Source organism: Ziziphus jujuba, chromosome 8 (genome assembly GCF_031755915.1).
Source record: "Ziziphus jujuba cultivar Dongzao chromosome 8, ASM3175591v1".
NCBI classification, from domain to species: Eukaryota; Viridiplantae; Streptophyta; class Magnoliopsida; order Rosales; family Rhamnaceae; genus Ziziphus; species Ziziphus jujuba.
The window spans coordinates 22,278,645-22,306,364 of record NC_083386.1 but is presented as its reverse complement, the minus strand read 5'-3'; the positions used below and the strand labels follow the sequence as shown (position 1 = coordinate 22,306,364).

Genomic DNA, 27,720 nt, shown 5'->3' with positions numbered 1-27,720 from the left:
ATAGGTTTAGCTGGATATTGTCAAATTTGGTACTCTCAGTTCATTCTGTCAAGAAGCTGGATATGGTCCCAAGCCGATAAATTGGACCACTACTAAACTTGTACATAATAATATCATTCTTCTTCATCTTCACAAGGGATGTGCATGCGTCAGGAGAAAAAACACACACTCCATTCATTCCTTTATATGGTTTAAGACTTTTAAGCTTAGCAAGTTGAACAAGATTCCGCAGAAACGCAATCCATTGACTGGACCCCATTTGCACCTAAAAATAAAGAGTTTGAAAATCACTTTGCCTTCGGCTTTTCGAGCACCTCTTCTTCTTCTTTTCGATAGAAACCCAGTACCTTGCCAAATTCCCAAAATTAGTACCACCCCATTTAAAGTCTTTAACACGTTAATAAGACAATCCTTGACGAGGACTACCAAACATGAGCCTTGCACACTTTGAAGAGCGCGCCTCGTGTTTTTTTGTGGGTCATCGAGGAGTAACCACCAGGAATCTCGAATGCTCTATCCTCTGTTTACACGTGCTATGCACGTGTCCACTAGGGATCCGACCAGTTCCACGTGGAGAAATGGGTATGCGTAGTCTTCCATCTCAAACCTTATATAAATCCGGTACTCAACCCGCTCAAACTCAGACAAACTGCGAGTCAGAGATAACCTTGGAAGTCTATCTTTTTCGTACCACTACAAGCAACCTTCACTGCTCATCTTTTCTCTCCTACAGAACCCAACGACCTTCTTTTCTATGCCAAAGTCATCGTCCTCGGCATGTAACAGTTCCATCGTTAAGCACTTGGAGATGGAAAGTGGGACCGAGCTTATTGCAGAGAGAAGTTGACCACCATAGATTAGAAGGGGTTGCGGTGAAGTGTGAGAAGTTGGGTTCGGGTTATGTAGCAGAGTTGGAGAGAGAACTACAGGAGGAGATAAACCCAGAAGAGAAAGCAGAGTGGATGAGATTGGGAAGGTTGAGAGAGAACTGTGGAGGAAGGAAAGGAGTAGTGGAGCTGCTAGAATGCTTGGAACGTGAAGCTATTATGGGTGAAGATCAAGGAAGAGAGCCTAATGATTACAATCGCAGGGCTCAGATCTTCGACAAAAGTTCCAGAGTTTTCCAGGCTCTCAAGGAACGTACAAATGTTGATGTTGATGTTGATGGTGATTCTTCTCACCAAGAATCTTGATACATAAATATATATATATATATATATATATATATAAACTTCCATGAAAGTCTAGTAGTCATGCTGTGCTCTACTTATTTTTGGTATTTGGTTTTTGTGTGTGTATGCAAAGGCATACTCTGTTTTGAAAGCAGACAAAACACTAATTTTCAGAAAGTTTTTCTTATGCTATCAATCTGCTTAGTCTGTGAGCTGTGAAAGCAAGATCACCCAGATCAATGTCATAATCAGATTGTTTGGAACTAATTGTTCATGGGGTTTCTTTGGCAGAACTTCATTTGTTATTAAGCTACTTCATGTCCAATTGCCAAAATTAAGAATGATACTAAGCAGTAGAGAAATCTCATTAGCACATTTAGTCAGTCGTAACTTTCCTCGAAAGAACATAAAATAGGTGAAGAGAATTTCTGCCTCGGGTTTTCAATTTAGATAATCATAAAAACAAACAGCAATACTCTATAACATATTCAGATATCGTGGTTTGTGTGTGTGTGTGTGTGTGTAACCAGAGCAAGTAGAGGATGAGAAAAAGTTGTGACAAACATGCTCTTCTTCTCCAGTCTTGAAGATTGCCAATTAGATTGGTCAAGCCAAATATGTTCTGTAGATCTGCAGCTAAAGACTAGATGCCTTGAACATGTTGTATTGTTTATTATAATTATAATTACAATTATTAAGTCAATTTTATATTTAATACAGCATCAAAATCGATTCGCAGACCAAATTCTTTTATCCAATAGAGATCAATAACCTAATATTTCTTGAAATTTCTAGCCTTCGTGTTTTTTTTTAAGTGCTTTTAAGAGAATTATTCCCATCCATATCCTATCCTATCAGAAACTAGAACAAATAAAAAGACCTTTTGTCTTACGAAATTAAGCTTTACATGGTCATTTTGTCCACAAACTAATTATACTTTGAATGCTTGTCACACAATTCAGCATTGAAAACTAAATAGAAGAAAAGAACTTAGTTCCTGTTAAGCATTAAAATTCAGAAGGCAGGCTCCTATAATTCAACACAAGCAAACTCCGTTGTCTTATTTTCGCTAAGATTTGTCAGTGTTGATAAGAATAAAGTGGAGGAAGAGAAAGAGCGGACTCATCCCCATGGAATACCATACCTGCCAAAATGATTTCGTGCAAAGAATTAGTCAACAACAGCTCGTGCCTCGTATGGTGATTCAAAACACATTATTGCTGACGATCTTAATTCATTATGATAACAGGCTGCCATAATGCCTCCTCTTGGCCCAGTTAGAGAGCAAATTAACCTATATATATGTTTCCAAAAATACTTATCCAAGATGAATTTGTAAATCATGGTATACAAACCGAGCATAGGCCAGTGATTAAGTTCTAGTCATTCTGATTGCAGCTGAGAAACTTGGCATGGCTCTTGTTTTGGTGTTAATTCTGAGTACAGTGATGATGACATCAACATAAAATTGCTGGTAGCATTTACGGATATGGATTTTAATTGTTTGCTTGAAAGGGATTTAGTTTCGAGACTAGATTGCGTTGGGGATTTGTCTTTTAAAATTTTAGAGATTTTTTTTCAGGGTCCGCATGCTAATGTTAGATCTTACATGACAACCTCTTTCCAGTCATTAGACGAATTCCAATCCCAGAAACAAGGGAAAAAAAATGATTTAGAATGCCATAGCATTAACAATAATGGAGGAAAAATAAGAAGATGACTAGGTTAAAGACAAAAGAAGGATAAACAGAAGGGATTCCCTCCATTGCTCCATTCTATAGTCCTAACAAAATTTGCATTTTTGAAGCTGCCAGATTTGCCGATACAATTAAGAATGAATTGAACAGAGTATGATAATTAAAAGGCATAAAGCTTTCTCTAGTGTAATCCGGTCAAGTGACTGTGACAACAAGCTTCTAGATTGAAGAGACCTAATCACAGACAAGGACTGAAAACACAAGCAGAGGATCCTAATTCTCATTGATAAATAATGATCAAAGAACAGTAATATAAAATGAGGAGCGAAAACTTCATAAACTTGTAAGATCCATTAAAAATACTGTGAAAAAATAAATTTAAAAACTAACTGTCCTACATGATGAGAACATGATAAAAATTCTACATATCAATTCCTCAATGAAGGTCACAATGGCACAAAGCCACACTACAACTGCTGCCACTTCTTAAGCTATAGGATGATGTCAATTGACAACAAATAACAACGCCTACAAGACTGACTAACAGAACTTCCACCGGTTATGGCAGTTTGTACAGGTTACGTAGGTTGTCATAGGTTCATCAGCACTCCTTGTCTGCATTTGATAGTAGGTGGTCTTTCGTTGCCCACATCGACCACACTTGAACTGATCAGTTGTAGCTTTTGATTCATTTCCACGCTCACAATCAAATAATGCTTTCTCTTCCAGCTTCTTGGTCTGTTCTTTCCTCTCATCACTAGCCATTTCTGCCGTGCTCATGTTCACAAGCCTCTCAGCCTTAACATCTCCCAGAAGGACTTTTCGGCGGAAATCTGGGTTCTTTGGGTCCTTGAGGTTGAACATCAAGGATCTATACTTAGCCTTCTGGGAACCGGTAGAACCGCCCCAATTTTCAAACAGTACTGATTCCACAGAAACAGCAACACGAATAGGGTCACATTCATTCACTTGATACAAAATATCTTCATGAGCTTCACTAGAAACCTTAGAGAATGCTTCAAGCAACATGTCCCGTACTTTATTCCGTAAGGGATCATTACATTTTAACATAGATGGCAGCTTTGGGAGAGCAGAATTGCTCAGTGCTGGATTCTTCACTTCTTTGGTTATCTTCTCAACCTTAACATTTTCCGCCACAGAAGTATTTTCAGTCTTGACAATTTTTCTCTCTGCTGTGACAGTTTCCGACTTAAAAGCTTTTCCAGAGCTTGGTGTAACATCATGCCCAGCTCTCTCAACCTTGACAGTTTCTGTCTTGGTAACCTTCAAAGAAGAGGTCCTGTTAACAACCTTATCAGATTTTGGAGTCTCAACTTTAACCGTTGTCTTATTTTCTACATTGCCATTTTTCACATCTTTGCTTGTTTCCTTTATAACAATATCTTTCCATATCTCAATCAAGCTGGAAGCAACAGTCTGGATTTTCCTTTTAGGATGCTTTGTGAGAGGTCGAAGACGCTTCCCAACCTGAAAGATTGCATATCAATTGTTAAAAACAAATTCCAAATTCTAACTTACAGGTAATCCAACCAAAACAAAAAAGAAAAGAAAAGAAAAGAGATTTCAATGTACTAAATCCTAGTGCAGTAACATTACATACAACATCACGTGGGCATTACAACTAGAACTGCAATGTTATCCACAACGACCAACACCCAATTAAATTTAAAACAAAAAGATGTCATAGCATGATTATTTAAACGATGATCCAATCTCCAGTCTAGCTCAATGATCCATCACACCAATAAAATATGTTAAAAGACATATTGAAAAGAACCATGTTCTCATATCCTAAGCTATATATCCGAATGGAAAAACTACATCTGATAAACATAGAGGCGGTCATTACTCTTTAAGTTGTCTTTCAGTTGTTTTAGAGAATTAGTCCACAACCTATATTGTATTCTTCATGAAAGTTCAAAAACTTATTGTCCACAAACTACTTACAACAACATTCCGCAAATTAAATTTAACCAAAAAAGAAAAAAACTCAGATCCAAATTTGGTTTTCTTTCCGCGCTAGGCATAAGCAACATTCAACAGCAGCCTAACGATGAAAAAAAATTCTGACACATAAAATACTATAAATTTCTAATCGCAATGATAAACATGAAATTATATTATATACGCAAAAATAGTAAAAATAGAGAGAGAACTGAAAAAGGGAAAAACAGGGGGGAGAGATGGAATACCTGGGTAGAGACAAGGAGGTGATAAGTGACGGGAAAATCCTTAAGCTGCTCCAACGCATCAAGACATCGGCTTTCTTCCGAACCTCCGTCGCCGGAAGTCGCGGCGTCCGCCGCTTTTTTCGCCGCTTCGAACAACTCCACCAGCTCCCTCTCCATCTTTCTTTCTCAATTTTCTCCCTTAATTATTTCCAAAAACAAAATTATTTCAAATTTCAACCACCAAGCAAAAATCAAATCTCCGATACAACCAAAACCATTAACCAAAAAAAAAAAAAAAAAAAAAACTTTTTTTAACGATTAAATTGACAATAACGATTATCGATTTCAGCAGCAAGGTGTAAAAACTTACAGAGATCTGATTATAAAGCCAGCGAAAGATAAATAGATAGAGAGAGAGTGCGGCTATTCCTCCTCCAATCCTAGTTAGAATTCCAGAAGAGACTTGGAGAAACAGAAAACCAAAAAAACCGAAAAAAAAAAAAATGAAAAGAAAGAGGTGAAGGTTGAGGGAGGCGTGTATATATAGGAAAGAGGCAAGAGGTTGGAGTGAGTGAGAGGGGTAGAATTGTAAAGTTGAGACTTTGTCTGATCGTGCGGTTGATATTTGGAACACTTGTGGCGAAGTATGAACCGGATTCAAGTAGAGTCGTCCACGTCGGACAGTTATTTTTTTCTTTTTTTTTTTCTTTTACCTTGACTTGTAGATGGTTGCTTAGGAACTGGTCTTAGGGTTTGTTACTCTGCCTGACTCTGACTCGCTGCAATTTGGCGCGTGTACTTACTCCTTTCCGGTTTCTTTCTCAGGCGGGCTTAGCTTTCCTTTTCCTTTTTTTTTTTTTTTTTTCTTTATATTTATTTATATTATACTACTAATTTTTTTTTTATCTATTTTAGCACAAGCTAAACACGGTTATGTTAGTTAGTATCTAAAAATAAAAAAATAAAAAAATTGGAGTTTTTCCTTTTGGGTTGAGTTTTTCACAATATCTATAAGCGTCTGGATCTTTTGCCCCTTCTGTTATGTGCTTTTCTTTTCTTTTTCTCTTTTTTTCTTTTGTCCTTATCTTGTCAATCAGTAATATAATGCCACATTATTTAAAAAAATATTAACAAAAAGATAAAATAAAGTTTAGAAAAAAAAAAAAAAAACACACCTCTACAATAAGAAACTTCAATAAATAATAAAAGGTCAAAAACAAAAAGAAAAAAATTATGTAGCAGCACTAGACCACCGGTGGATCCACAGGCATAGAACTATTAGTTTTAAATAGAACCAATTAGGATTAATCAGTAGTAGTGAAAAATAAAGAAACATATATACAAGGAAAGGAAACTGTAATTACACATCAAGTGAAAAAAAATTTTAAAAAAATGTTGTTAATCATTCTGAAGAAAAATGAACAAAAACTCTGATATTGAGAAAGGTACTTAAATACTAGCAAACCTCATTAAAAATGCAATTCCTCCTCACTAATAAATTTTCTTTTCTTTTCTTTTTTTTTCTTTTTTCACTTAATTATGAAATCTTTATTATTATGTTTCCTATAATAAATATCTATTTTTAAGTAAATTTTCTCACTGTTATCTGGGTACACCTGTATATAAGCAAGCGATTCCAATACCAATTTAATCAAGGGCGAAATAGATTATGTTGAAAAGCTCATTAAATATCAAATACTTGATAAATATCTTATGAAGCCTAATCCCTTTCAGCTGAAGTATGCATTAGCTAGGCTGATAGCATAAACTGCCCTGCTATTTAATTTGCTAAAAGTGTCAACACACCGTTTATAATAACAAATTGAGTTTTTGAATTTCAGTAGGGAGTTTTAACTACATCTATTTGTATGTAAATGGCAACTTTGACAAAGAATGTTTCCCCATGGGCACAGCACAACCCAACCTCCATTCAAACCTAATTAACAATGGGCCATTCAGCATCAACAAGCCAGTGCAGACAATTTTTGCATCATGTAGACCGCCAAATAAATATTCACACTTTTCTATATGTAGATTATAAACATTTAAATAAATCTATATATTAAAATAAATATCAATTAAGAGAGATATGAATACTGGACCCAAATTAAGAGAACGGCCATTGATGTTCCAGCAAAGAACAAAATCAAGATCAGATTCACCATAATCAGTTGTGAGCTTCTTGAAGCTTCAGTAATGAAAGTTTTCTTGTCCATTTAGCCCTCAGATTTGTCTGAGTTCTAAACTGGAGATTTCTTCTAATTTTGTTGATCTGCTACATCATGGTTTTCTATTATGCAATCTGATTATATATAGTCGGTCTCTTATCCATGGAATTTGTCCGGACCTCAGATTTCATGTAATAGGCAGCAAATAGCAGAAAAAAAATGTGTCTTATTACATGTAGTCATAGGTCTCCAGGATAAAAATTTGTCCAAGGTTCCTGAACATAACCAATAAACTAGAGGATGAGAGAAAAGTTGTGACAAAAACATGCTCTTCTTTTCCAGTCCTGAAGATTGCCAATTATATATAGGTTAGTCAAGCAAATATGACCCATAGAGCCGCAAGCTAAAGCAAATGCCTAGAACTTGAACATGTTGCATTCCAAAACAGTATCAAAATCGATAGCAGAATATATTCTTTTACCCACCGGACATCAATCAATTTTTTTTCCATATTTCTTGAAAATTCTAAATGTCTTGTTGTCTTTTAGGTGATTTAGTCCCACGTGTATCATATTCTCTAAGAAAGTTACAGAAATCATATGACATTTTGTGTTAGGAAAATAAGCTGTAATTGTACAAACTGAGTATATGCCGGTAATGAAGTTCAATTCTCATAATTCTGGTGGTAGCTGAGAGAGTTGGCATGGCTTTTGTTTTGGTGAATTCTGAGGAGAGTGATGATGATATCAGCAGAAAATTGTTGGTAGCATAGATGGATTATGGATTTTAATACTTACTTGGAAGAGATTTAATTTCTAGACTAGATTGCGTTGTGGATTTTGTCTTTTAGAATTTTACAGGGTTTGTTTATTTTTTATTTTTTATCTTTTTTAATCAGGGTGGTCTGCATGCTAATTAAGACCAAATGCCTAGAACATGTTTGCTTGCAATATGAGTCAAGACAAACTCTTTTCCAACTACAATTTTACTTTTTACATTTTCAAAGTAGCAACCAACCTATAGACTTCTTTTATTGAGAAAATATAAAATATCAGATCTTACATGACAACAAATATAAAATATCAGATCTTACATGACAATCTCTTTCGACGTCATTAGATGAATTCCAATCCCAGAACCAAGGAAGGAAAAAAGATTTTTAAGTACACCATAGCATTAACAAGAATGATGGAAAACTAAGAAGAGGATGACAAGGTAAAAGACAACAGAATTGACAAATATAAGGTAAAAAACGATACGCATTGCAACTGTATCAGAAACTGCACCATATCGTCCGACACACACGACAAATTTCCTAACGATGCATCCGATACTCTAATATCGTATAATATGTGAATGTTTAACAAAGCAATGTCGTCTTGTGTAAACTGGAAACTTGTCTAAGTTTGGTTTAAATAAGTGTTGTTTAATAAATAATAAGAAGTGCAGATTTATTAACATCCAAGAATAAATATCATTATGCCTTCGAAATTAAAAATTTAATGATTAAAAAGTGAAAGCTAAACTGTGTAGAAAGTATATAGAAAATTGATATGATTCAATAATGATGTTCATAGTTTACCATATTGACGTTTTTATCTATGTTTTAAGATGTATATAATATAAGGACTGGGAAAGGTATTTTATGGGAACACCTATAACTAGTTATTCATGACCAATAAGCACAAAGGAGTTAATGTAATTTTAAACATATTATAGATGAAAGGCGTATCAAAAACAATACACATCAAGATACACAATTTAAAATTTTTGACTATGATTACAAGACTCACTAACAGAACTTCCAACGGTTATTGCAGTTTGTACAGTTTACATATGTTGTCATAGATTCATCAGCATCGGCATTTGGGATTTGATAGAAGGTGGTATTTCGTTGCCCGCATCGACCACACTTGAACAGATCAGCTATAGCTTTCGGTTCATTTCCACGCTCACAATCGAACAATAATACTGCTTCCTCTTCGAGCTTCTTGGTCGTCTGTTCTTTCGTCTCATCGCTAGCTATTTCTCCTGTACAAGTAATGGGCGGTACGTTCTCCATTTCTTTGGTTATTTTTTCAACCTCAACATTAACATTTTCCGCCGGTGAGGTATTTTCAGTTGTGACAACTTTTCTCTCCGTTGTAACAGTTTCTTCTGAGTCAGAAGCTTTTCCAGAGCTTGGCATAACATTATGCCCAACTTCCTTAGTTTTCTAGGAGTCAGAGAATCAGGCATAAGCAACATTCAGCAGCAGCATAACCATGAAAAAAAAAATAATAATAAAAAATAAATATGAATAAAAATAAAAATAAAACCTTAAGACATAACATTACACAACTTTCTCTTTGCCATGATAAATTGGAAATTATATAAGCCAAAAAGGAATAAATAAATAAATAAACTGCACCAACGCATCAGGACATCGGCTTTCTTCCAACCCTCCTTCGCCGGAAGTCACTGCTTTCTTCGCCGGTTCAAACAACTCCACCTACTCCCGCTCCATCTTTAATTTTCAATTTCTCCCTTAAATAATTTTAAAATAATAATAACAATGATAATCTATATTTCAACCACCAAAAAGATCACAACAACAACTTTTTTTTTTATGATAAAATTGAAAATAGTGATTATCACTTTCCGCAAAGGGGAAAACTTACAGAAATATGATTCCAAAGCCAGGACAAAGAGATTGTGGCTCTCCCTCCTCCAATTCTGATAAGAAATCCACAACAGACTTGAAGAAACAGAAAACCACAAAAACAAAATGGGAAAAATGAGTTGAAAGTTGAGGGAGGCGTATATGAACATATATATATAGGAAAGCAAAGGTGGGAGTGAACGACTCGTTAAAAAAACAAAAAAGGCGCGGGAGTGAGTGAGAGGGGTAGAATTGTAAAAGAGATGAGAATTTGTGTGATTGTACGGAGTAAATTTGGAACACGTGTGGCCAAGAGTAGGAGAAAAGTAGATCAGGCTTTAGGTAGAGTCGTCCACCAGCTCCCTCTCCTTTCTTTTTCAATTTCTCCCTTGCTAATTTCAATAATATATATTATCCAAATTTCCAACACCGTAGAAATACAACCAAAACCATTAAAAAATAAATATATAAAACCGATTATCAATTTCTGCAAATAATCTGATTCCAAAGCGAAAGAGAGACAGAAAGAAAGAGTACAATGTTGGTGTTGGAAACACTTTGTGGCGAAGTATGGACCAGATTCACGCGGAGTCTTCCAAGTCGAGTAGTTTTTTTTTAATAACGCTATAGATATGATTCCCAAGAATGTGTAAATATATTTTTAAAGAGGATAAATATTATTAAATATATATTATACTTTTGATAAACATATTAGTAGACTAGATGATCATGTAGTATATTACTTTTTAATATGTTAATTCTGCCTGACTTAATAGACAAGATTTTCTTTTCATTTTCAACTTTTATTTACCTGATTATGAAATCTTTATCTATTATGTTTAATATAAAATCTATTTTAAGTAGAATTATTTTCTCACTGTTACCTGGGTACAAGCAAGAAATTAGAATTCCAATATAAATTCAATCAAGGGAAATAGAATTGGGCATGGGTAATTGCAGGATCTCCTGCACCTTTAGTTAAAAGGTGAAGCGCAAGCAAAACTGCATTGCATAACAAAGAGTTATTACCATCCAAGGAATCAATTACTCACAAAAGAGAATGAAACACTACATTATTCAAATCAAACTCTTCCCAAAATTGTCTCATCAATTTCAACACTATTCAACGGTTTGTCTTTTGTCAGCAACCCACATAACGGACATGTTCTACCAGGAAGTTCAATTTTCAGTTCTCAGGCTCCGGCTTCTCGAAAAAGGTCTTCTTCAACCAATCAAATGGCTGCAAATAATATTATTGAAAAAGATACAAAACGTATAAGAATAATATAAATGCCCATGTAGTCAGTGGAAAAACAATAATGAAATCATGGATACAGTAAAAGTGCAAAATTTGAAGATACCTAACAAAACTTCACGATGCAATTAAAAAACTAAGCTTAACTTAAGTTTATAAAACTCTAAGCAAGTTTAACGTCAAAACCTTTAAAATGCTATTCATAGATCCTTCTTAAGTTGTAAGTAAATAATTCAAAGCAAACGGATTTCATACGGTTGAATCCAAATCCTCTATAATGTATGTCTATATCTTCATGCAATGATAAAAACCACCATACTTAGGGCAGAGTAAAGAAAATGACAAAAAAGAATATGTTGGAAAGCTGAGTAAATATCAGATACTCGACGAGTATCTTATGAAGCATAATTACTCTCTGCTGAAGAAGTAGGCATCAGATTGATAATATAAACTGCCCCTACTGTTTAAACACACCAATATAACGATATATTAAAATGCACTAATATACTCAAGCATCTTTCATAAGGAGTTTATCAACAAATTTGTATGTAAACTACAACTTTGGCAAAAAATGTTTCCCCAAGGGGCAACCAATCTCCACTTAAAAACCCAATTAATAATGAACATATATCACGGCTATCAGCATAAGCAAGCCAATGAACACACTTTGCATAATATAGACCACCATAAAAATATACATACCAGATGTAGATTTTTAACATTTAAATTATATTATATTAAAAGTAATATGCATTAAGAGAGATATGAACAGCAGACCCAAATTAAGAGAACAGTCATTGATGTTCCAGCAAGAACAAAATCGCTAAATCAAAAACAAGCCTTCCAATCAAATTCACCATAATCAGGATGTAAAAGAGTGATATATGTTTGTAAGGGGGTAGCAAGCTTATCTAGCATATGGTAGGAAACAACAAAATTGAAAATTATTCTGGACCAAAATGCTTCATAATCTTACAAAATAAAAGGCATACATAATGCAAACTCAGAAACTACAACCACCTGAACGAGCAAGAATATTGCAGAAAAGATATAATTTTCTCTTATGAAATTAAGCACAAACTTATTGCATTTTTGCTTGCATTGCATCCTTACTTTTCCATCGCAGAAATTTCAGTAATTCAAATATCATAAAGCTACAGAAGGTATGATTTATCACGGAAAATGGGCATGGCCGACCCATTGAAACAAAACATAGTCAATACCAAATCCATGGAGATCCTTCATACAGGCAGGATCCATAAAGCAAAATCTCAACCCCACCCCACCCCACCCCAAAAAAAAAAAATGAATAACAAATTAAAGAGTCTTTTTTTTTTTCTGAAAATATAAATTCTAAGACGATTATCTACGAGGCAAATTAAAGAGCACAGATCCAAGAAAACACACATGAGAATAGAAAGTGAAGAAGAAGAAGATGACCTGGACAAGCCAAAGAGCACCGGAACCGGCAGCGACGCCCCATAAAGCAACGGCTTGGATATCGGCCGGTTGGGGACGACGCCTTGGACTTAGGAACTTGAAAAGGCCAGCTTCCCCCGCCATTTTCTCTCAGATTTTGATCGCAATGCGAAAACCCCTCCTTTACAGGCTAGCCCTACTTTCTAAGCTCCGAACCCCAATTAATCAATCAAACACAATCACAATCACAATCACAGTTTTTGTTTCCTCAAAATGTCAATGACCCCCAACCCGCCCATACGGGTCAATATAATAACATTCAATTACTCTCTACCGTCCGATTGTTATGATGGGTGTGGGACCAGATTCTCCGTTGCATTATTTATCTATTCCTCTTTTTCTCTGTTTCCTTTTCATTTATCCTTTTTTTTTTTTTTTTTTTAAGCAAAGAATTGGTTTTTCTTAAAATAGAAAAATCACAGTCAAAATAACCAAACGAAAAAAAAAAAAAACTCATTATGTTTTTTTTCTTTTTTCCGTGTACTCAATTAAAGTTGGTAGAAAAATAGAATTTTTCAAAAGGGAAAGGTTTGCACCCACTTTCGAGGTTGTGAGCAAAGCATAAGAAAAATGAGAAAATGAAATTAACGATACTGAAGAAGGGATGCTTTCATTTATGAAATTTCCATGAAACTACCACAGACCAAAACACACAAAAAGTCTTGACTTTTTAACATCAAAGCATTTGTATGAAATTCAATCGCACATGATCTGAAAATTCTACCAAGTTTCACAGAAGTTAAAGAGTACAAAAAGAATGTTAGACACTGTGTTTATAGAAAACCGAGTTTTTCTTTCATTCGTTTAGATATAGCTCTTCTTCAACATATCATTTTCAGGACTTAAAATTGAATTTGATAACCGGGCACCACCCTTTACAACTCAATCGCACATATTCCGAAAATTCTACCAAGTTTCACAGAAGTCAAAGAGTACAAAAAGAATGTTAGACACTATGTTTATAGAAAACCGAGTTTTTCTTTCATTCGTTTAGATACAGTTCTTCTTCAACATATCATTTTCAGGACTTAAAATTGAATTTGATAACTGGGCACCACCCTTTACATCCTCTATCTTACATTCTGGTCTGCGACCCTTATCTGGACCACCGATGATGCCCCATGTCTCAAATTGCCTTTGCCGGGCTCTTGCCCTCTCCTTCTCTTCCACAGATTTTGAAGAATAACAGTATGGGCAAGAAACTCCGTATTCCCACTCAGGGGATTCCATGTCAGCTTCACTCACTGGTTGCTTGCATCCATAACAGAGCTTATAAGTTCCCTGAACCAAACCATGGTCCACCGATACCCGCTTGTCGAACACAAAACATTCTCCCTCCCACAGGCTCTCTTTCTCTGGGACATCCTCAATATACTTCAGAATCCCACCTTCTAGATGATAAACCTGGGAAGATGAAAGGATATAAAAACCATCACCAAATCAAATCACCATATAACAATCACAGAATTTTGTCCTGTTTTGTCACATTGGGCATCCCAAGAAGAAATATCACACAATTCACACCAAAACTGTCAATGAAACTATATGCTGTCTTCAAAGTTTTTCCTGCAAAACCTAATTTAGAACTTCCGACCAACCTCACACACACACACACACACCAGACACCATATCAAAACCCCTTGCAAGAAAATGATGGTATGATGACAAAAGAATATAAAAGCGTGTGGCATGAAAAATATATCAAGGATCACCTCTTTGAAACCTTTGCTGAGGAGATAGCTTGAAGCTTTCTCACATCTAATTCCTCCTGTGCAGTACATGGCAACCCGCTGTGGCATTTTGTCATTGGGAGTTTCTGTTTGATTTATGGTTCTTTCATTTGAGCTGTTGGGATCCACCTCTGAATTCTCAGTGTCTCCTTCAGAAAGTTCGAACTGATCCTCTACCCAAGATGGGAACTCCCTGAATGCTGTAGTGCAGGGATCAACTGCTCCCTTGAACTTTCCAATTCTAGTTTCATAGTTATTACGCACATCAATCACAACCTAGACATGCAGATTTGTTAGAAATGAGAAAGCGCAGGCAGTGCAAAGCCCAATCCCTCTTAAAGTGTACTCTTCATAACTTAATGACAACCACATTGTACAACACATGTCTAAATTTAGAAACTGATCTTTATGTTATAATCCCAAAATGAATTCCAAAACTCAAAACTTCAAGAGAAGAGAGTTGCAACATCGAGTCAGAATGTAATCAACATTGACATTGACAGAAAACAATGTTCTAAATCAACAAGTTATTGGCATCAGCTTAATAAGTTGCCAGAACAGAAATAATCAATGCATGACTAAAAATGGGATCACTTAATTAAATTATGCTTTATAAATCTCGAGAATAAAGGGGAAAAAAAGATCTGACAATAAAAAATGAGCTTATAACATTGTTCTTATTTGTTCTTTGAAACATATAAAAGAAAATTAACCATAAGTGAAACTGAAAGTTGCCAACAAAATGAAAGACCAAATAGGAGAAGGTATAACTCACTGTATCTGGATCACTAATCAATGCGTTCCATTCCCTTGGGCTCACATACTTCCCGACCCTTTCAGTAGGGGATACAGTAGGCATTCCAAGAGTAACAATCTAATTCAACATAAATACAGAAAAATAAGAACCATCTTAGAAGACCACATAGAGTACCTAGCATAGTTCACGACAAAATAATTGTTTTTAGGAAAGATTACCTCTTTCTTCAACTTGACCCTCACATGATCCCATCTGAAGGGTGCATCTTCCCCAGCTGCAAGAGGAGAACTGTTAGTGTGTCCATGATGGATAGCTTCTTCCTCAGGACTCACAGGTGATTCTATTTGTCTTAGCCCCTTTAGGCGGTTATCACTTTGAATGAACCCCAGAACTCTTTCCACTGATTCAGGGGTCCCACATATACTTCCATTGATTCCTTCAGGCGCAAGAATGATACCACCTGAAACACGCTGGACAGGATCAGGCTGGTAAGGTATGAGCAAGAGGATAGGCAATGTATAAAAAGGATAAATGAAAGCAAACGTATACTACACAAAGATAGGAAGCACTAATAAGAGATAAAAACAAATAACTGATTTGTTGATATTCAGAATATCCAAATACTAAATAATATTAAACAATAGGCATTTAAAAAAGTAAAATATCAAACACAATATAAACAGAAACTTGTTCATTCTGTCTTACTCATAAATTAATAACTAAAATGACTAAATTATAAGCTTGCAAAAGTTGGCTTAACTCAAAGCAACCAAGCTTTAGTTCAACTATGAAAGTATGGATCCTTATTCGCATTTGTAAGGACATTTGCGGCATGAATCCTTAAAAAACAAATAAAATAAAATAAAATGGAAAAAAAAAAAATACTTATGAATTGAACTATCACGTACTAAGAGAATCAAAGTTTCCGATATTTCATTTTAATGAACGTTGATAAATGAGTACTCATCTCCAAATCAAAACATCAAAAGTTTCAAAGTATTTGAATTTCTGCTATACAATTCGGTTCCGCGAAGTTTCTTACTTACTAAATTTTAGAAGCCAAAAAATAAAAAAAATCCAAACTGCAATAAGCAATGTCTTAAGATTTAAACTCACTTCCTTGACATGACAGCATCATGGCTTACTTAACAAAGAGAGTTACAACAAACTACGAACACAACAATTAACAAAAGGCAATTCAATTCGCAACAAATTGTAGATAAATAAAAGGAAAAAACGAAACCAATAGTAGAAGAAACGCAAATGAAGGTACCAGTTCCTCGCAGAGCTTTTTCAATGGCCGTCGCATGGAGGCATGATCAGAGAAATCAGCAAACTTATAGAAGGAGACCACCACGAGAGCTTTAGAATCCGAAACATCCGATTCGGGTCCCGGATTTTCGGTCAAAAAAGGAATGGTGTTAGTGGGTCGACACAAACAGCTGGAAAGGGGCATACTTTGTTGAAAATTCAGAGAATGCAAGAGAAAAATCTTAAAGGGCAGGGCAAAGAGAGAAGAAGCACGAGAAGGTTTAGGAAATGGAAGTGTAGTTTTCAGGGAAAGGTTGAATCTAGGGTTAGGGTTTAGGCAATTGGATGATGAGGAGGAGGAGAATGAGAAGCACAATGACGGTGAGGACGGTGATGATAGCATCCTCAGGGGAAGCAATGGAGGTGTTGCGCACCTGATCATAATTCGATGTGAGAATTTTGGGTAAATACTAAATAGGGTTTCGATTGTATCATTTAAAACTCATAGGATTCGATTCCTGAAGCTGGGGTGTATGTGGACCCCTACGGCTTATCCAATGCTGTGCTGACAGACAGATACACTATGTTCTCGGCTCCGCATTAGTAGCTTTATGCTTCGAGAAGTTGGTACTACCTAGTCCCAACAAATACTGTTCACAATGATATAAATCTAAAAAAAAATTTGCTTATTCTATTCGGATAAAAACAACTAATATTTAAAGCCTTAAAAATAGACAAACTAAAATGTATTAAATTAAGTTTTATTAGTACATATATACATATATCGTAAAAAACATTTCAACTAGAAAAAAAAAATCATAAAATCATAAAATCAAACAGCACCTTAGACTTTTTATTTATTCATTTATTTTTCTTAAACAATTTGATTCTTATATTTTATGATTATACGAGAGTTTTTTCAATGATAAATATTATTTTGTCATTGATATTTTTAAAATTTGAGATTAATATAAGCTCTCTGAAAGATAAATATTAATATCAATGTTAAATTTCAATATCAATTATTCAATGATACAGGCTAAAAAATGACATCGAAAAATTATAAATATTATTAAATAATAATGAAATTCATTTTTATTAATTAAAAAGTAAAACTATAATAATATAATATTAAATTAAAAATAAAATATCAAATAATAATGAACTTCATAAATTTTTTTATAATAGGATACATTATTAAAATTTGATAATTACATTTTCAATGTCAAATTTGACATAAAAGTATAATTGTCAAATTTTACAATGTGTCATTAGAAAAGTAAAATGTACTGCTTATGCCAAAATTTGGCATTACAATGGTAAAATATAATGTTATTAGAAATGCTCTAATTGGCTATTTTTCATTTTTAATTTTTTTTTTAAAATTTAGATCCACTTTTTTTAATTTTGATCGATCTCAAAGTATGGCATTACTTTAAGAAGAAAATATTTAAAGCAACATTTTATTAATTTATTTTTACAGAAAGTAAATTAGATAAAGAATTATAAAATTGTATATAGATATATATATATATATATATATATACATCTTGAAAGGTCCCTACTTTATTTTTATTGCCAGGGGATAAGATATTCCCTTGTACAGAAGAACTTGAAAATTGACATTTAAAAAAAAAAAAAAAAAGGGTGAGAGGTTGAAATTCATAAAAAAATAAATAAATAAATAAAAACTTAAAAGATGTACATCACACTGACATTTTTATTTTGGTGGCTAAGTATCAGATTGACATTCGTTAAAAAAAAATAATAGTACGATAAAATAGGCTGACAGGTCGAAATAGGGACCAAATTTTAAAACTCAAAGACGTACATCACATTGACTCTAATGATAATAGCAACCTTCACATCATATTCGGATTAAAAGAATAAAAGGGAGGGAAAAAGGAAAGGATTTAAATTATTTGTTTGGACTGTTAAGATAAGAGCGAAAAAAAATATAAGAAAATAGAGGGAAGGAATAAATTAATTTTTATTTTAACTAACTTTCTACTCAAATATAACAAGAAATGAAAGGAAAGAAAAAATTAAAAAAAAAAAATCATATTTTAACCAAAATAAACTAAAGAAGATATTGCTTATTTTCACACACACACACACACATATATATATATATATATATATATATACACGTGGAGGGATGCGTAAAAGTTGGAATTTCGCTGATCTAAATTTACAAATTAAAAATATTTAAGTATTTTCACTATTAATTAATTATAATCATTGATAGATTAACGAATGTTTTATTTGAAAGGTGCCTATTCCATGTGCTCTACACGAATTCCCACCAGTTATTTTCAAATAATATTTCTTATCATAAAAAAAAATAATAAAAAAAAGAAGGCTATATTAGAGACTTCAACAAATTAAATTTAATTATAATATTTAATCCTCTACGGGACGCAAAGGTTACATAAAACTTCTTCGACTGCGACTTTTTGCACATGGCCGATAATAAGGAAACAACTAAAACGATTATTTTTGTTTCCTCTCTCTTACTTTCGCGTTGCTGTATGTTAATTGCTTTAGATAAAGTTTCATCGGTGGTGGAAGAATGTGGGATGAAATGGCTAACCAGCCAATAAATAAACAAGAAAAAAAAAAAAAGCAAAATAAAGTCTAATGAAGTCACAATAACTCGAAAACTTAAAATTATAATATTTTAGTTTTTAAGATGAAAAATGCAATTTCTCTAAAAGTAGAAAATAATTAAATGTAATTAATTCAATAATAATTAATCATTTAATCATTTTTATTTGATTAATCATATAATCATTGCCCTTTATAATTGGAATATATATATATATATATAGTATTGGTTTTGCTATATTGGATGACATCTTTTGATTACAAGTAATTACATTTAAGCAATATGTGATACTATGTTATGTTTTTATTGTATTTGTGTTATTTTTTATTTTTATCTAAACATATAATTTATTAAGTTTTCATATTGGAATATATAAGCCTAAATTAATTCATTAAATTATCGTATAATCAGTTTAAAATTTGTTAACCTATTAAGCTTAATTATATAATTTTATTTTTCAATAAAATAAAAATTTATGTTAAAAATATTGAAATGAAAATAATCAAATACAAAGTTATACTTAATTAATAGTTAATAGTTAGTAGTATAAAAAATAAAAATAATTATATTTATAACTTCTAATAGTTAATAGATAAATTAGAATATTACCTTATAAGAAAATAATATTGAATATTATCAACAAATATAACAAAATATTTAATAAATATGAATTTATATTACCAAAATACATTTTTTGATGTGTTAATATGTTGCTTTAGTATTTTATCATTACCAATTCGTTAGTTATTGTTAAAATAAACTCAAACATCGATAATATTCTATCAATTTATGTCGTCTTATGTGTTTTTGCCAGATTTACATGTAATTTGTATATATATATATATATATATTATCCCAAATCATATATAATCCAGTGCCATATATATCACAGTGAAATTTTATATTGCAAATGATTAATCCATAATTGGATGGTGATCTGGAATCAGATTATATTTTTAATCATCACTTAAATAAAATTAAAACAAGTAGAAATTCTCAAACACAAAGTCAAAGAACCAATTTTTATGACACCATTGATACATGTTGTATCATATTTAATAAGTCGAATCATATGTAAATAAATATATTTCAAACTTCGACACTGATAGCTATAGATAGCCCTCAGCCTCGGGTTCTTTCAATAGCGGAAGGACAGGCCAAGTTGACAGGTAGATGAAGGACAAAGATAGAAGAAAATATTATAAATATTTCATAAAGTGTTTTTTTTTTTTTTTTTTAATTAACCAAAAAGTATTATAAAGTTTTTTTTTTTTTTTTTTTTCCCCCTAAGATAGTCAATTAGAATATATGGTTCACAATTTGGCACGTTCAAGGCAGTGAAGCTAGGAATCCGCCTCATCAAACCTATTAAATTGTGTACATTTTAAAAATATCGTTTCCCATACACCTGTTAACAGCTAAGGTACAAATACAGTTAATTTTTCAGATAACGTTTTTACTGTTTTTTTTTCATTGGCTTTCTTTTTACGGATTATCCCACAACTTATCCAATTATGAATGGAACCCCATCTTCAAAATAATTGCTCCTGAATAATGAGCTGAGTACACATTAAATTTCGGTGCATTGTATTTGGCATTTGGCCTCTTCATATTGCAAACAACTGTACTATTTAGATTTTAAGGCAAATTGTCCTTCTTGCCTGCTGACTTTATTGTCATTTTGCCTTTTTTTTTCTCCCATATTTAGTATTTGGTTTCTATATATATATATATATATGTATGTGTGTGATTTTGATATAATAAATATTTTATAAAAAAATAGTTTATAATGGTTAAATTTATATAATTTTCGTAATTATAAAACTCACATTAGAATAATTTAAGATTTAAAATTAAAAATAATAAATTATAAATTTAATAATATAATAATTTGTATTTAAAAAATAAATTTTATTAGAATTTGATAATTAATAAATATAATTTTAAATTTTATTAAAGATTAAAAAATAAAATCTTATTATTAATCTTAGTATAAAGGACTTGGTTTGGACATAATTTTTATATCATAAAACACTTTAACTGACTTTATCAATATCTTAATAAATGAGTTTCTGACTTTTCAAATTGTGCATTTCAAATGTGGAAGTGAAATGGACGGAAAAACCTAATGATACTGTATAATGGTCTCTCCCATTTGGAATTTGATAAAATTAGTATTTTATTCTAGAAAAGTAAGATATGGATATGCATTGACAAAATTAGTACTATAGGTTCAACTATTTCAACACCTAAGCATTGAGTTTTCAAACAAGGAAACTACTCATCAGTTCAATAAATAAATAAACAAATAAATAAAATAGTACAGTTTTGCCAGATAAGATTTTTTTTTTAAAAAAGAAAAAAAAGAAAAAAAAGAAAAAGCACAGAAAACAAAAAGCTTTTGACGCTTGCGTAAGCGTAGCATCATAAAGCGACGTCATTTAGGCTTTGGTAAGAATTTGATTGGAATTTTCCTTCGCTTTTCCCTTCAATTTCCATCTAATTGTTTCTCTCTTTCCTCAGCCTTTCACTACCACCTACCTCTTATAAACCCCCATATATGCCCTTTGCTTCTATCATCCTCCACCCAAATCCATCTTATTCATGATCAAAAATACTAAGCTTTCATTCGCTAAAAAAAAAAAAAAATAGTGAGCTACACATGCTTATATACCAATACTACTAGGTAGTGTTAGGGGTTTAAAAAAAAAAAAAAAAAAAAAAAAACTAGAGAAAACCAGCATATTCATTACTTGGACCAAAAAAAAAAAAAAAAATAAAAAAATGGGTGCCTTTTGGCCTGATCGAGAAGTGTCGAAAAGGTTGATCAAAGAGCTAGTTCAAGGCAAAGAGATGGCGACTCAGCTTCAGATACTTCTTCAAAAACCCAATGGAGAAGATGGGTCAGTGTCAGCTAAGGAATTGGTGTGGAAGATTGTGACTTCTTTCAGTTATACTCTTTCTGTGCTGAGTTCTAATTCGGGTGGTGGTCATGAAGTTTGTCAGAATATCATCAATGTAACCGAGTCCTCTCATGCCGATCATTCTCATTGCGATGAACGGAGCTCTGAGAATTCCGGCGAGAGTAAAAAAAGATCACCGGATTTTAAAGATGGAAGAGGGTGTTATAAGAGAAGGTAAATTTATTCATTGGTAAATTTATTCAATCATTTTCTTTCTTTTTTTTTTTTTTTTTGTAAGACATATATATATATATATGTATTTTTTCTGATCTCTCTTTGAGTAAAGGTGTTTGTATAGTCAATTTTCATGATGTACTGTGTACTATATAGGATGATGATTCATGAGGCTATATCGGTCATTTCACGGACAAATATATATCCAAATTATACATTGCTTCAATTTTATGGTGTTTTTATGCGCTTAGAATCTAACAATAATTCTCCTTTTTTTTTTTTTTTTTTTTTTTTGGGGCCATTTTATGTGCTGCAGACGAAGTTCCGATACACGGACAGTAGTTGGGCCCACCATCGAGGATGGTAACGCTTGGAGAAAATACGGCCAAAAGGATATACTCCATGCTAAATATCCAAGGTATATTACTAATATGTCTTTTTACTGCTTTTGTTTACCAAAAGTTTAGAGTTCCATTCAATTACCAAAAAAAAAAAAAAAAAAAAAAAAGAAGAAGAATCTCTCTCTTTCTTTTTATGTGTATATATATATATATATAATATTAGTTATTGATAATAACAAGTGGGGTTTCAGATTTCGTTTTAGATTGTTACCCCCACTTCTTACCATCCTTAAAAAGTGAAAAAGGACAAAAAAAAAAAAAAAAAAGCACAAAAAAGACAGCCAAACTTTATATAGCCAAAAAAGCAAAGCATTAAGCAAGAAAAAGAAATTTATAAAAATTCAAATAAAAATAATTTGTATTAATATATTTATGTGATTATGTACAGGGCTTATTTTAGGTGCACGCGCAAGTACGATCAAGGTTGCCGAGCAATCAAACAGGTTCAACAAATCCAAGACGATCCTCGTATGTTTCAGACCACATACATTGGCCACCACACTTGTAGGAACATTCTAAAAGCTCCAAAAATGATTAGTAGTACAGATTCTGATCCTAATTGGGAAATTAATTATAATGGTGAGCATCTTGGTACTTGTTCTCCTATGTCAAGGAATATGAATATTCCAGGTAATGGTGCACTAGCAGGTACAATAAAACAAGAAGATCAATTCAAAGAAGCAACACCAAGCAGTGATAACTTTTCTCCATTAATGGAGAGTACTCATGATGATCATGATGATATGTGGTCTGATTTGAAGGGTTTTGAGTTATCTGAGCCTGCAAGTATTATTGGGTCTGCAGACAATCATGAGGATGTTGTTTCTATTATGTACTCCGTCATGGATAACCCTACCACTACTCTTACTACTCATAATTTGGACATGGATTTTGTGGTTAAGTCTATTGATTTTGATAGTGATTTTGATTTTGATGAAACCCAATTTCCTCTTGGATCCCAATTGTAATATTGATTTTTTGGGTAGGAGAGAATTCGAACTCTAAATGTTTATTGTAGAAGCAGTGGGTTTGGTTTTGGTTTTGCGATGATGTAAATTGTTTGCCAATGAATGAATAATTGTAAAATAAATCGATGATATGCCTCAACTATATACGTTCTTTCGGTATCTATTTTTTTTGCTTCTCTAGCGAATTATTTTCGTCGAGTCTCTGACCGATTCATTTATTTTCAATACCAAAACAATTAAACAAAAAAAAGAACATTATTCAATTTTTAGCTCATTAATAAAAATCTAACCAATCACGGCGAAGTGGAGCCAATTTCGTAGCCAAAAAGTGAAGGTGAAGGACAGGCGTAGTCAAAGGGACAATGTGGAAAATTTTGGTGACAAAATAAAGATGAGCTGATAGCTAGCAGCCGACTTGCAGGGGGGCTCTCTGATCGGGTTGGTTGGGCGGGTTGAAAAGCAGGTCATGCACAGGCATAGAAGGAGATAAAACAAAGCATATATTCCTTGTGACATTATATACATGCACCTATAAATTCATTGTGCCACAAAGAATATATTGCTGCTTTTTCCCTATGATAAACAGTCAGCTATTAAATATGTAACTTCAAATTTTATAGATAAACTTGCCAATGAGTACAGATATCCTACAGAGACACATTATATATAAATAGCTCTCAAATATGGGCAAATCAAGCACGTTAATTATGTTGAATTACATGCCTATAGCCAATAAAAAAAAAAATCCCTTCTTAACAAGAAAAGTTGCTGGAAAATTAATGATTAGGAATATTGGCTAAGTTTCCTCTGAACATAAAATTAAGGGATAACCATATTTAACCTTCCTATAACTTTACTAAATTTTGCACTTTACCCCTCAAACTATCAAATCCATCACATTGTCCCCATAAAATTTTTTCTAAAATTATTTTAGTCCAATCATACAAACTTTTCTAATAAATTTGGCAAAACTAATTATACAATCCAAAAATAAAATAAAAATATAATATAATAGTTTCAAAATAGAGTTTCATGAGTTGTATGTGTTTAATTTCATTAAATTTATTTGTCAAAATGCATGATTGGACTTAACTTAAAGAAAAATAGTAGTTCAAAGAATAATTTGAGAGATTTTATAGTATAGGGCAAAGTGCAAAAATTTAGGGTTAATTACTCTTTGTTACTTTAGAAGTTCTACAATTTATTCCTTCAATTTTTAAAAATAAAATTTTAAACTTTTAATATTTCAATTCATTACGGTTCAATTCAATTTCCAATTTAACAAACAGATAGGTACCTTCTTCATATGGATGGGTTGAAGGATGGGATTATGTGATGCCCATATAAATAGATAAGTTACCCATTCGTTTATCAAATTAAGGATTAAATCGATTTGCAATAAATTGAAAAATTAAAAGTTTAAATTATTAATTTTAAAACTGAAAGCTTAAATTGTAAAACTTAAAAGTTAAAAATATCAAAATGTAATTGAGAAGATAAAATATAGTTATCCTAAAATTAAACAAAGAAAAATCTTCTTTAGTATCCTACCGGGTTTGCTTCGTTTTTGAACTTCTGCAAGAGGAAGCCTATGTTGTCAACCTGCTCTACTCTGAAAAATAATAATTACAAAAAAAAAAAAAAATGTCACAACAAATATCCAACTAAAAGTTACACAACTAAAAAAGTACACATTTAAGCAAGCTGAGAAGACCTGAATTAGAAATTTTTGATTTACCTCATTTTACTATTCCCTTACACTTTCTTTGTGTTGGCATTGTCTGTGTCTTTCTTGTCCCCAGATTCTGAGTCCCACTTGTCAATGGAAGGGAATATAAAATCCATAGTGTTGCTGCTACTACCACCAGAATTAAACATAACATCTGCCAGATCAATAACTGCGTCTTCAGCTTCTTTACCATAACGACTGGTGGACGTACCGGCTCCACTGCTACTGCTGCCTCCTCCACCTCTACCAAACTCCATAGAAAGCCATGATCTGCCTAGAGGAAAAGCAGTAGTACTAGCACTAGTAGTACTAGTGGTGGTCATGGCTAATTGGGACATGCCTTGTGTAATTTCCGATGGTACCGGCTGTTGTGGTGGTAGAGCCGACGGAGCGGTGGCTGACATGTGGCAAGTATGGTTACCGCGGTAAATTACTTCGAATATATAAGGGTCATCGTCAAGTCTCTGGACTTGTTTTTTAGCAGGGCATTGGTACAACTTTTGGTGGGTACACCTGTAGTAGCTCCTGAAAGAAATTGCCAATTAATTAATTAATTCTAACAAAAATGTAAAAAAATTAATATTCGAACTTTCTATGGAGTCAATGGTTGGCCAAATTGAGGTCTCAAAACTCTACAAGCAATACTGAATATCGATTTTCCCATTTCCAAGTCAAAATATTCATATTCTAAAAACTTAAATTGGGTTGTGACTTGTGACTATTGCTCACCGACTAGTATGCATTAATTGAAGCTCAGACATAGTCTTGGCTAGAATTTCAGGTCTTCTGCAGTCTACATCATTTTTGTTATGTGTACTATACATCAATCTTTTTTAAAGCATGAAATTTATGCGAAACTATTGGGATTTTTTTTTTTTTTTTACTTTTTAAGTACTATCTAGGAATAAAAGTTTGCCCTTTTTTTTTTTAGGTGAAATTCTTTAATTATACCTTGGAAATTTTGAGCCCATGATCTCCTTCTGACCATATTTTCTCCAAGTGAAACCATCCTCCGGTGGGATTTCAGTATTTCCAATCCTTGGAGCATCCATTCTCTCTATTCGAATATCCATGCTTTCCTTTCTGCATAACCAAATATATAACTTAATATTACCTTGTCAAATTAATTATTTTAAACCAAACCCTATATATATTACACAGGAAAAAAAAAAAAAAAAAAAAACCAACCCCTATATACATTAACAAGTAAAAGTATTAGATATGGATACCGCCAAAAAAACTGAAAGGAAAAACTACTTCAATGTGGGGTTAAAAAGTGTTGGGGGTCATTTTCAAAGAAATAGCTGGGTAAATGTTGTTGTGCTTTCCATACATTTTCCTTTTCCTTTCTTTACAAGTTCTTATACCATATGTACTTTACGATATCTAACCTCATAGTGATTTTATAATTTTTTTTCTTTTTAATTTAAATATAAAGAGAAATACTCTTTCTTTTTTATTTTTTATTTTTAAAAGATTATGGGCCAAGTCAACCTCAAAGTTGTTACTAAACAAATTTAAAAATAATAATAATAATAAAAATAAAAAAAGTTGAGTTCAGATTTAAAGTTTCAACATACTAAGCATGAATTCCCATTTACATGTGAATAAAATAATGTTGTGGAAAAAAAAAATTACCTCTTTCGCGGTCTTTGCGAGGAAGAAGAAGAAGAAGGACCAGCAAAACTCCCACCTGGAAACACTGTTACATCCATAGCCGGAACGTTCAAATTTCCACCACCTTGCAATTGCTGATCATGATCATCTCCAGCATTATTTCTCATCCTATTTGCAGTATCAATGGAGCTCCTTTCAACCAAAAGCTGTGTTTGAAGTATATCCATTGCTTGCGTATAATTCGATTGCAACCATTCCTGCAAACTTGCATCCATTTGTAGATGCTGTGGTTGTTGTTGTTCATGTGGCCGATCATAAGTACATTGAAGACGCTTCTTCGCGTTGTCGAAAACCTTGACAAGATGATCGCATGAGTTGAAGAGCAAATGGGGTTGTTTGGATAAGTTTTCTAAGTTTGATTCAAGGTCTTTGGCTAACTTACAACCTTCAAGGATCAAAGAGACAGTCTCTTCCATGGATATGTTGTCCTGTTTTTGCTTTTTCTGGTGATGTATGTTGGATTTGAACCTAGTACTAATGTTGGGAGATTTAAAAGGGTGAAAAAAGTGGTAACTTTTTGGTGGGTTTCTATTCTCCTCCATGTTGAAGAAGAAAAGGTTGAAGAAGAAAAGGAAAAGAAAAAGAAGAAGAAGAAGAAAGTTATGAGGAAAATTAATTCAAGGTTTTTGAAATGTTTGTCTTACACGTTAAACAAATAAAAATAAAATGATAAAATAATAAAATAAAATTTACTTTGGAAAAAAAAGACCAAGTCCTGGTCTACTTAGGATTTCAACCTTTCGTTTTCCCTTTGTGAATGGTCTAGAAGAAGACCTGTCTCATTGAAAACCCATCTGTTGGACCCTCTCTTCTTCTAATTCTCTCATTCTTCAGATTTTTCTAGGGGTTTGAACCTAC

At 32.8% G+C, this 27,720-nt stretch overlaps 6 protein-coding genes across 6 annotated transcripts; 2 read left to right on the top strand and 4 right to left on the bottom strand.

Moving 5' to 3' along the window:
* Window positions 1-563: 563 nt before the first annotated feature.
* Window positions 564-1,887, top strand: LOC107414023 (uncharacterized). The gene has a single exon (XM_016022106.4). The coding sequence runs from the start codon at window positions 579-581 to the stop codon at window positions 1,191-1,193; it is 615 nt and encodes a 204-aa protein (XP_015877592.3). The 5' UTR covers window positions 564-578; the 3' UTR covers window positions 1,194-1,887.
* A 1,290-nt stretch (window positions 1,888-3,177) lies between these two features.
* Window positions 3,178-5,589, bottom strand: LOC107414049 (transcription elongation factor TFIIS). The gene is made up of 3 exons (XM_016022146.4): window positions 5,432-5,589; window positions 5,083-5,259; window positions 3,178-4,357 (listed from the first exon to the last, which is right to left on the bottom strand). The coding sequence occupies exons 2-3, from the start codon at window positions 5,236-5,238 to the stop codon at window positions 3,410-3,412; spliced, it is 1,104 nt and encodes a 367-aa protein (XP_015877632.2). The 5' UTR covers window positions 5,239-5,259; window positions 5,432-5,589; the 3' UTR covers window positions 3,178-3,409.
* A 3,432-nt stretch (window positions 5,590-9,021) lies between these two features.
* On the bottom strand, window positions 9,022-9,417 carry LOC107406285 (transcription elongation factor TFIIS). The gene has a single exon (XM_048470792.2). The coding sequence runs from the start codon at window positions 9,415-9,417 to the stop codon at window positions 9,022-9,024; it is 396 nt and encodes a 131-aa protein (XP_048326749.2).
* A 1,353-nt stretch (window positions 9,418-10,770) lies between these two features.
* On the bottom strand, window positions 10,771-16,819 carry LOC107414020 (rhodanese-like domain-containing protein 7). The gene is made up of 6 exons (XM_016022103.4): window positions 16,365-16,819; window positions 15,310-15,561; window positions 15,110-15,208; window positions 14,317-14,610; window positions 12,566-14,008; window positions 10,771-11,110 (listed from the first exon to the last, which is right to left on the bottom strand). The coding sequence occupies exons 1-5, from the start codon at window positions 16,782-16,784 to the stop codon at window positions 13,595-13,597; spliced, it is 1,479 nt and encodes a 492-aa protein (XP_015877589.3). The 5' UTR covers window positions 16,785-16,819; the 3' UTR covers window positions 10,771-11,110; window positions 12,566-13,594.
* A 4,687-nt stretch (window positions 16,820-21,506) lies between these two features.
* Window positions 21,507-23,598, top strand: LOC107406290 (WRKY DNA-binding transcription factor 70). The gene is made up of 3 exons (XM_016013401.4): window positions 21,507-22,087; window positions 22,404-22,505; window positions 22,877-23,598. The coding sequence occupies exons 1-3, from the start codon at window positions 21,735-21,737 to the stop codon at window positions 23,454-23,456; spliced, it is 1,035 nt and encodes a 344-aa protein (XP_015868887.2). The 5' UTR covers window positions 21,507-21,734; the 3' UTR covers window positions 23,457-23,598.
* A 1,261-nt stretch (window positions 23,599-24,859) lies between these two features.
* On the bottom strand, window positions 24,860-27,416 carry LOC107409156 (WRKY transcription factor 55). Its single transcript, XM_048471030.2, has 4 exons — window positions 26,824-27,416; window positions 26,137-26,268; window positions 25,195-25,710; window positions 24,860-25,068 (listed from the first exon to the last, which is right to left on the bottom strand). Exons 1-3 carry the CDS (start codon window positions 27,402-27,404, stop codon window positions 25,212-25,214), a joined length of 1,212 nt encoding a protein of 403 aa, XP_048326987.2. The 5' UTR covers window positions 27,405-27,416; the 3' UTR covers window positions 24,860-25,068; window positions 25,195-25,211.
* Window positions 27,417-27,720: the final 304 nt, after the last annotated feature.

Coding starts and splice junctions, on each gene's coding strand:
- LOC107414023 (XM_016022106.4), top strand. CDS start 579: ATGGGTATGCGTAGTCTTCCATCTCAAACCTTATATAAATCCGGTACT.
- LOC107414049 (XM_016022146.4), bottom strand. CDS start 5,238: ATGGAGAGGGAGCTGGTGGAGTTGTTCGAAGCGGCGAAAAAAGCGGCG. Junction 4,358..5,082: donor ACCTCCTTGTCTCTACCCAG/GTATTCCATCTC, acceptor GCAATCTTTCAG/GTTGGGAAGCGTCTTCGACC.
- LOC107406285 (XM_048470792.2), bottom strand. CDS start 9,417: ATGCCAAGCTCTGGAAAAGCTTCTGACTCAGAAGAAACTGTTACAACG.
- LOC107414020 (XM_016022103.4), bottom strand. CDS start 16,784: ATGATCAGGTGCGCAACACCTCCATTGCTTCCCCTGAGGATGCTATCA. Junction 15,562..16,364: donor AAAAGCTCTGCGAGGAACTG/GTACCTTCATTT, acceptor GATCCTGTCCAG/CGTGTTTCAGGTGGTATCAT. Junction 15,209..15,309: donor GGGTCAAGTTGAAGAAAGAG/GTAATCTTTCCT, acceptor ATGTTGAATTAG/ATTGTTACTCTTGGAATGCC.
- LOC107406290 (XM_016013401.4), top strand. CDS start 21,735: ATGGGTGCCTTTTGGCCTGATCGAGAAGTGTCGAAAAGGTTGATCAAA. Junction 22,088..22,403: donor AGAGGGTGTTATAAGAGAAG/GTAAATTTATTC, acceptor TATGTGCTGCAG/ACGAAGTTCCGATACACGGA. Junction 22,506..22,876: donor CTCCATGCTAAATATCCAAG/GTATATTACTAA, acceptor GATTATGTACAG/GGCTTATTTTAGGTGCACGC.
- LOC107409156 (XM_048471030.2), bottom strand. CDS start 27,404: ATGGAGGAGAATAGAAACCCACCAAAAAGTTACCACTTTTTTCACCCT. Junction 26,269..26,823: donor TCGCAAAGACCGCGAAAGAG/GTAATTTTTTTT, acceptor TTGGTTATGCAG/AAAGGAAAGCATGGATATTC. Junction 25,711..26,136: donor ATGGGCTCAAAATTTCCAAG/GTATAATTAAAG, acceptor AATTTCTTTCAG/GAGCTACTACAGGTGTACCC.